General features: G+C 47.0%; 1 protein-coding gene across 1 annotated transcript in view; it reads left to right on the forward strand.

The window, feature by feature from the left end:
• LOC110518573 (WD repeat-containing protein 88-like) overlaps positions 1 to 10,000 on the forward strand; it is a 31,140-nt gene that overhangs the window by 60 nt on the left and 21,080 nt on the right. The window contains exons 1-3 of the mRNA XM_036964322.1: positions 1 to 393; positions 1,763 to 1,873; positions 3,628 to 3,716. The exon at positions 1 to 393 is cut by the window's left edge and continues 60 nt beyond it. Of these exons, the coding sequence (XP_036820217.1) occupies positions 277 to 393; positions 1,763 to 1,873; positions 3,628 to 3,716 (317 nt within the window). The 5' untranslated portion in view covers positions 1 to 276. The remainder of the gene's footprint in view (positions 394 to 1,762; positions 1,874 to 3,627; positions 3,717 to 10,000) is intronic.

Raw genomic sequence — 10,000 nt, forward strand, 5'->3', positions numbered from 1 at the left:
TACTGTTGTATATGTATGTATGTATATATGTATATATAAAAAAATATCTGTCCGTGTGTGTAGTCTGCACATTTCAGATTTGTTATCCATCTCAGTCACACCAAACTCAGTGCTCCTGATGCCTGGCCGTCGCTATGGGAACGCACTGACTGGCAAAGCAAACTTTGGACAACATTGGTTACTCTGACTGACCTGTTAGCTACAGTAGCTAGATACTTTTACCCCAAAACAATGAAATACCTAACGTAGAGAAATACATTTCGTTTCCTGGACAAAATGACTTGGAGAAATATCGACCCTTTGTCACTTGATGAGACCATTGATGAAGGGAAAGAGGAGAAGGATGTGGAGAAGAGAAGAGCCTCGGTGTGGGAACATCAGGAGCTAGCCCAGGTAGCTAGCTGCCCAGGTATCAGCTAGCTAGCTGCCCAGGTCTCAGCTAGCTAGCTGCCCAGGTATCAGTTAGCTAGCTGCCCATGTATCAGTTAGCTAGCTGCCCAGGTATCAGTTAGCTAGCTGCCCAGGTCTCAGCTAGCTAGCTCCCCAGGTATCAGTTAGCTAGCTGCCCAGGTCTCAGCTAGCTAGCTCCACAGGTATCAGTTAGCTAGCTGCCCAGGTCTCAGGTAGCTAGCTGCCCAGGTATCAGTTAGCTAGCTGCCCAGGTCTCAGCTAGCTAGCTCCCCAGGTATCAGTTAGCTAGCTGCCCAGGTAGCAGGTAGCTAGCTGGGGAGAGGGGATGAGTTGAATAGCCTTCATGTTCATAGCTCATCCTAGAGTAGCTAGCTAGCTGGGTTATGTGCTGTAATAGTGTGCAGCTATTTCCCTGTAAACTGTTTTTAAAACTACAAACGTGAATGAGTGATTGGTCAGCTAATAGTTAACGTTAGCAAGTCAAGCTAACAGCTATTCACATAGCTATACATAATTAATTGTGTTGCACCTGTGTCATAACACTGACAATAACAGGGATGAGTTATGGCAACTTAGCCTACTAGACAGCAAGCTTTTAACTGAAAACTGTTTCCTTTAAACATGGACACACTTGAGTGCCAGTCTGTTTGTGCTATCATGCCCAGCTCCTTACCACTCATGACAAACATGCTTGTCTTGACAATGAGTTGGCAAGAGCACAAACAGATCTGGGCCCAGGCTAGGAAATGCTGCGTGAAAAGCCCTCCTGCTATACATCTGGCTGGTGGCCAAGCATAGCAATTATGACCAAGACATCTCAACAGATGGGTCATTAATTAAGGTGTCGTTTTAGAACAGAAAGAACAGACCTCGGCTATTGTCTTAAATTATGATTATTAACATTATCATTAACATTACTGCGATGCTTTAGTCGTGTTCAAAACATATATAAGTGACTTTTGTTGTGCTTTCACAATACAATTTTAGATAGTTTCAGATGATTTGGACAATTTGAAAAATGCTAATATCAGTCCCATGACTTGAATGAGATTTGTGCCACAAATGCTAAAACGTTAGCGTGTTGAAACAGTGCTAGGGAAACAACTGGGCCCAAATACTATTACTATGTGGAATGGAGATGTGAGATGGGGCTTGGTTCTCCGTGCCTCTTCAGACCCCCTTCATGATGGAATGAAGATGTGAAATGGGGCTTGATTCTCCGTGCCTCTTCAGATTCCCATCATGATGGAATGGAGATGTGAGATGGGGCTTGGTTCTCCGTGCCTCTTCAGACCCCCATCATGATGTAATGGAGATGTGAAATGGGGCTTGATTCTCCGTGCCTCTTCAGATTCCTATCAAGGTGCTGAGGGGTCACACAGATGCTGTCACCAGCTGCCACTTCTGCTTTGATGACACCAAAGTCCTGACCAGTTCCCACGACAAGACGGCCACTCTGTGGGTAGGTCCACCAAACACTAGGACTGCTTCCCAAATGGAACACTTCCCTATATAGTGCACTACTTATGACCACTATTCCCTATATAGTGCACTACTTATGACCACTATTCCCTATATAGTGCACTACTTATGACCACTATTCCCTATATAGTGCAAAACTTATGACAACTATTCCCTATATAGTGCACTACTTATGACCACTATTCCCTATATAGTGCACTACTTCTGACCACTATTCCCTATATAGTGCACTACTTATGACCACTATTCCCTATATAGTGCACTACTTATGACCACTATTCCCTATATAGTGCACTACTTCTGACCACTATTCCCTTAATAATGCACTACTTATGACAACTATTCCCTATATAGTGCACTACTTATGACCACTATTCCCTATATAGTGCACTACTTCTGACCACTATTCCCTATATAGTGCACTACTTATGACCACTATTCCCTATATAGTGCACTACTTATGACCACTATTCCCTATATAGTGCACTACTTCTGACCACTATTCCCTATATAGTGCACTACTTATGACCACTATTCCCTATATAGTGCACTACTTCTGACCACTATTCCCTATATAGTGCACTACTTCTGACCACTATTCCCTATATAGTGCACTACTTATGACCACTATTCCCTATATAGTGCACTACTTCTGACCACTATTCCCTATATAGTGCACTACTTATGACCACTATTCCCTATATAGTGCACTACTTATAACCACTATTCCCTATATAGTGCACTACTTCTGACCACTATTCCCTATATAGTGCACTACTTCTGACCACTATTCCCTATATAGTGCACTACTTATGACCACTATTCCCTATATAGTGCCCTACTTTTGGTGTGCAGGGAATATGTATTCATTTGGGAGTCGGTGTGTTAAATAATACAGACGTAAACATCTCAAGGCAGTTACAAGGTCTGTTATTTCCTGTCTGTGTGTCTGTTATTTCCTGTCTGTGTGTCTGTCTATTTCCTGTCTGTGTGTCTGTCTATTTCCTGTCTGTGTGTCTGTCTATTTCCTGTCTGTGTGTCTGTCTATTTCCTGTCTGTGTGTCTGTTATTTCCTGTCTGTGTGTCTGTTTTTTCCTGTCTGTGTGTCTGTCTATTTCCTGTCTGTGTGTCTGTCTATTTCCTGTCTGTGTCTGTCTATTTCCTGTCTGTGTGTCTGTCTATTTCCTGTCTGTGTGTCTGTCTATTTCCTGTCTGTGTGTCTGTTATTTCCTGTCTGTGTGTCTGTTTTTTCCTGTCTGTGTGTCTGTCTATTTCCTGTCTGTGTGTCTGTCTATTTCCTGTCTATGTGTCTGTCTATTTCCTGTCTGTGTGTTTGTCTATTTCCTGTCTGTGTGTCTGTCTATTTCCTGTCTGTGTGTCTGTTATTTCCTGTCTGTGTGTCTGTTATTTCCTGTCTGTGTGTCTGTCTATTTCCTGTCTGTGTGATGTCACACACCTAATCCATCTCAGTGTTTATGTGGATCGTGTTCCACTCCTGGCTGTAGATGTCTGTCTTATTTTTTTATAATATATATTCATGTTGAAAGATTATTTGTCTGGCCCATAGGTATGAACCTGAACTATATGATATATATCCGTGGCCTAAATAGCACCCGTATTCCCTATATAGTGCACTACTTCTGACCAAGACCTATAGGGCTCTGGTCAAGAGTAGTGCACTCTGTAGGGAATAGGGTGCCATTAGGGCCACACTTTGCATGTCTGCTTCTGAAGGACACGGAGAGTGGCGCCGCGCTGTTGGTGTTTGAGAGAGGACATCTGTCCAACATCTCTGAGTGTGCCTTGATCCCTGACAAGAAGAGGTGAGTTGTCAGTGTGTTCCCATCGCCTACCCTTCTCCAGGAGTGTGCACTCCTACACTCCAAACATATTCCTAACACCAGAGGGGGAGTGTACAAGTGCACACTTTGGGAGAAGGGTAGATCATCAGAATGGAGCCTTGCTGTTATCAGAATTGACCACAGAAGCCCTTGTCTGTTTGTTGTGACTAGTGATTTATACATGAGTTATAACTCTTCATATAGTTGTTTTGTTTCCTCAAATATCACATCCCACATATCTGGGTATAGGGCTGGTTATAGGGCTGGGTATAGGTCTGGGTATAGGGCTGGGTATAGGGTTGGTTATAGGGCTGGTTATAGGGCTGGTTATAGGGCTGGGTATAGGGCTGGGGATAGGGCTGGGTATAGGGTTGGGGATAGGGCTGGGGATAGGGCTGGGTATAGGGCTGGGGATAGGGCTGGGTATAGGGCTGGGTATAGGGCTGGGTATAGGTCGGGGTATAGGGCTGGGTATAGGGTTGGTTATAGGGCTGGTTATAGGGCTGGGTATAGGGCTGGGGATAGGGCTGGGGATAGGGCTGGGTATAGGGCTGGGGATAGGGCTGGGTATAGGGCTGGGTATAGGGCTGGGTATAGGGCTGGTTATAGGGCTGGGGATAGGGCTGGTTATAGGGCTGGTTATAGGGCTGGGGATAGGGCTGGTTATAGGGCTGGGGATAGGGCTGGTTATAGGGCTGGTTATAGGGCTGGTTATAGGGCTGGGGATAGGGCTGGGTATAGGGCTGGTTATAGGGCTGGGGATAGGGCTGGGTATAGTCCTGGGTATAGGGCTGGGTATAGGGCTGGGGATAGGGCTGGGTATAGGGCTGGGGATAGGGCTGGGTATAGGGCTGGGTATAGGGCTGGGTATAGGGCTGGGGATAGGGCTGGGTATAGGGCTGGGTATAGGGCTGGGGATAGGGCTGGTTATAGGGCTGGGAATAGGGCTGGTTATTGGGCTGGGAATAGGGCTGGGAATAGGGCTGGTTATAGGGCTGGTTATAGGGCTGGGGATAGGGCTGGGTATAGGGCTGGGTATAGGGCTGGGTATAGGGTTGGGTATAGGGCTGGTCATAGGGCTGGGTATAGGGCTGGGTATAGGGTTGGGCATAGGGCTGGGTATAGGGATGGGTATAGGGCTGGGGATAGGGCTGGTCATAGGGCTGGGTATAGGGCTGGGTATAGGGTTGGGTATAGGGCTGGGTATAGGGTTGGGTATAGGGCTGGGTATAGGGCTGGTCATAGGGCTGGGTATAGGGTTGGGTATGGGGCTGGGTATAGGGCTGGGTATAGGGTTGGGTATAGGGCTGGTCATAGGGCTGGGTATAGGGCTGGGTATAGGGCTGGGAATAGGGCTGGGAATAGGGCTGGGGATAGGGCTGGGAATAGGGTTGGGTATAGGGCTGGTCATAGGGCTGGTTATAGGGCTGGGTATAGGGTTGGGTATAGGGCTGGTTATAGGGATGGTCATAGGGCTGGTTATAGGGCTGGGTATAGGGTTGGGTATAGGGCTGGTTATAGGGATGGTTATAGGGCTGGGGATAGGGCTGGGTATAGGGCTGGGGATAGGGCTGGTCATAGGGCTGGTTATAGGGCTGGTTATAGGGCTGGTCATAGGGCTGGGTATAGGGCTGGGTATAGGGATGGGTATAGGGCTGGGTATAGGGTTGGGTATAGGGCTGGGAATAGGGTTGGGTATAGGGCCGGTCATAGGGCTGGTTATAGGGCTGGGAATAGGGCTGGGGATAGGGCTGGGTATAGGGCTGGGAATAGGGTTGGGTATAGGGCTGGTCATAGGGCTGGTTATAGGGATGGTTATAGGGCTGGGAATAGGGCTGGGGATAGGGCTGGGTATAGGGCTGGGTATAGGGCTGGGGATAGGGCTGGTCATAGGGCTGGTTATAGGGCTGGTTATAGGGCTGGGTATAGGGATGGGTATAGGGCTGGGTATAGGGTTGGGTATAGGGCTGGGAATAGGGTTGGGTATAGGGCTGGTCATAGGGCTGGTTATAGGGCTGGGAATAGGGCTGGGGATAGGGCTGGGTATAGGGCTGGGTATAGGGCTGGGGATAGGGCTGGTCATAGGGCTGGTTATAGGGCTGGTTATAGGGCTGGTTATAGGGCTGGGGATAGGGCTGGGAATAGGGTTGGGTATAGGGCTGGTCATAGGGCTGGTTATAGGGCTGGGAATAGGGCTGGGGATAGGGCTGGGTATAGGGCTGGTTATAGGGATGGGTATAGGGCTGGGTATAGGGCTGGGAATAGGGCTGGGAATAGGGCTGGGGATAGGGCTGGGTATAGGGATGGGTATAGGGCTGGGTATAGGGATGGGTATAGGGCTGGGAATAGGGCTGGGGATAGGGCTGGGGATAGGGCTGAGTATAGGGCTGGGGATAGGGCTGGTCATAGGGCTGGTTATAGGGCTGGTTATAGGGCTGGTTATAGGGCTGGGTATAGGGATGGGTATAGGGCTGGGTATAGGGTTGGGTATAGGGCTGGTCATAGGGCTGGTTATAGGGCTGGTTATAGGGCTGGGTATAGGGCTGGGTATAGGGTTGGGTATAGGGCTGGTCATAGGGCTGGGTATAGGGCTGGGGATAGGGCTGGGAATAGGGCTGGGGATAGGGCTGGGTATAGGGATGGGTATAGGGCTGGGTATAGGGCTGGGTATAGGGCTGGGTATAGGGCTGGGTATAGGGTTGGGTATAGGGCTGGGTATAGGGTTGGGTTTAGGGTTGGGTATAGGGCTGGGAACTATTTGTCCTGACTTGCCTAATAAATAATACCATATTATCACCATTCCATACTATCACCATACCATATTCTCACCATACCTTATTATCACCATACCATATTACCACCATACCATATTATCACCATACTAGAGACCTCACCATTCCATACTATCACCATACCATATTCTCACCATACCATATTACCACCATACCATATTATCACCATACTAGAGACCTCACCATTCCATACTATCACCATACCATATTCTCACCATACCATATTTTCCTCATACCATATTATCACCATACTGAGACCTCACCATACCATATTATCACCATACCATATTATCACCATACCATATTATCACCATACTGAGACCTCACCATACCATATTATCACCATTCCATATCCATATTATCACCATACCATATTATCACCATACTGAGAGACCTCACCATACCATATTACCACCATACCATATTATCACCATACTGAAAGACCTCACCATACCATATTCTCACCATACCATATTATCACCATACTGAGAGACCTCACCATACCACATTATCACCATACCATATGATCACCATACTTAGAGACCTCACCATACCATATTCTCACCATACCATATTATCACCATACCATATTATCACCATACCATATTATCACCATACTGAGACCTCACCATACCATATTATCACCCACCATTCCATATCCATATTATCACCATACCATATTATCACCATACTGAGAGACCTCACCATACCATATTACCACCATACCATATTATCACCATACTGAGAGACCTCACCATACCATATTCTCACCATACCATATTATCACCATACTGAGAGACCTCACCATACCACATTATCACCATACCATATGATCACCATACTTAGAGACCTCACCACACCATATTATCACCATACCATATTATCACCATACCATATTATCACCACACCATATTATCACCATACCATATGATCACCATACTGAGAGACCTCACCATACCATATTATCACCATACCATATTATCACCATACTGAGAGACCTCACCATACCATATTATCACCATACCATATTATCACCACACCATATTATCACCATACCATATTATCACCATACTGAGAGACCTCACTCCCCATCACTAGATGGTATGATTTCTCCCATCACTAGCTGGTATGATTTCCCCCCATCACTAGATGGTATGATTTCCCCCCCATCACTAGATGGTATGATTTCCCACCATCACTAGAGGGTATGATTTCCCACATCACTAGATGGTATGATTTCCCCCCATCACTAGATGGTATGATTTCCCCCATCACTAGATGGTATGATTTCCCCCCCATCACTAGATGGTATGATTTCCCCCATCACTAGATGGTATGATTTCTCCCATCACTAGATGGTATGATTTCCCACATCACTAGATGGTATGATGTTTACCATCACTAGGTGGTATGATTTCCTCCCATCACTAGATGGTATGATTTCCCACATCACTAGATGGTATGATTTCCCCCCATCACTAGATGGTATGATTTCCTCCCATCACTAGATGGTATGATTTCCCCCATCACTAGATTATATGATGTTTACCATCACTAGGTGGTATGATTTCCCCCCATCACTAGATGGTATGATTTTCCCCCCCATCACTAGATGGTATGATTTCCCCCATCACTAGATTATATGATGTTTACCATCACTAGGTGGTATGATTTCCCCCCATCACTAGATGGTATGATTTCCCCCATCACTAGATGGTATGATTTCCCCCATCACTAGATGATATGATGTTTACCATCACTAGATGGTATGATTTCCCCCCATCACTAGATGGTATGATTTCCCCCCATCACTAGATGGTATGATTTCCCCCATCACTAGATGGTATGATTTCCCCCATCACTAGATGGTATGATTTCCCCCCATCACTAGATGGTATGATTTCCCCCCATCACTAGATCATATGATTTCCCCCCATCACTAGATGGTATGATTCCCCCCATCACTAGATGGTATGATTTCCCCCATCACTAGATGGTATGATTTCCCCCCATCACTAGATGGTATGATTTCCCCCCATCACTAGATCATATGATTTCCTCCCATCACTAGATGGTATGATTCCCCCCATCACTAGATGGTATGATTTCCCCCATCACTAGATGGTATGATTTCCCCCATCACTAGATGGTATGATTTCCCCATCACTAGATGGTATGATTCCCCCCCCCCCCCATCACTAGATGGTATGATTTCCCCCATCACTAGATGGTATGATTTCCCCCATCACTAGATGGTATGATTTCCCCCATCACTAGATGGTATGATTCCCCCCATCACTAGATGGTATGATTCCCCCCATCACTAGATGGTATGATTTCCCCCCCATCACTAGATGGTATGATTCCCCCCCATCACTAGATGGTATGATTTCCCCCATCACTAGATGGTATGATTTCCCCCCATCACTAGATGGTATGATTTCCCCCATCACTAGATGGTATGATTTCCCCCCATCACTAGATGGTATGATTTCCCCCATCACTAGATGGTATGATTTCCCCCCATCACTAGATGGTATGATTTCCCCCATCACTAGATGGTATGATTTCCCCCATCACTAGATGGTATGATTTCCCCCATCACTAGATGGTATGATTCCCCCCCCATCACTAGATGGTATGATTTCCCCCATCACTAGATGGTATGATTTCCCCCATCACTAGATGGTATGATTTCCCCCCATCACTAGATGGTATGATTTCCCCCATCACTAGATGGTATGATTTCCCCCATCACTAGATGGTATGATTTCCCCCATCACTAGATGGTATGATTTCCCCCCATCACTAGATGGTATGATTTCCCCCCATCGCTAGATGGTATGATTTCCCCCCATCACTAGATGGTATGATGTTTACCATCACTAGATGGTATGATTTCCCCCATCACTAGATGGTATGAAGTTTACCATCTAAATTGAGCATTCATAGGATGAAGCATTCAACAACATATTCACAGCTAGAGAATGAAATACTCTGGCTGTCTTTCTGTCTCCATGGCCAAGCACACAGCCCACAACCCACAGCACACAGCCCACAACCCACAGCACACAGCCCACAACCCACAGTACACAGCCCACAACCCGCAGCACACAGCCCACAACCCGCAGCACACAGCCCACAGCACACAGCCCACAGCCCACAGCACACAGCCCACAACCCACAGCACACAGCCCACAGCACACAGCCCACAGCCCACAGCACACAGCCCACAACCCACAGCACACAGCCCACAACCCACAGCACACAGCCCACAACCCGCAGCACACAGCCCACAACCCACAGTACACAGCCCACAACCCACAGCACACAGCCCACAACCTGCAGCACACAGCCCACAACCCGCAGCACATATCCCACAACCCACAGCACACAGCCCACAACCCGCAGCACACAGCCCACAACCCACAGCACACAGCCCACAACCCGCAGCACACAGCCCACAACCCGCAG

Source organism: Oncorhynchus mykiss, chromosome 26 (assembly GCF_013265735.2).
Source record: "Oncorhynchus mykiss isolate Arlee chromosome 26, USDA_OmykA_1.1, whole genome shotgun sequence".
Lineage (NCBI taxonomy): Eukaryota > Metazoa > Chordata > Actinopteri > Salmoniformes > Salmonidae > Oncorhynchus > Oncorhynchus mykiss.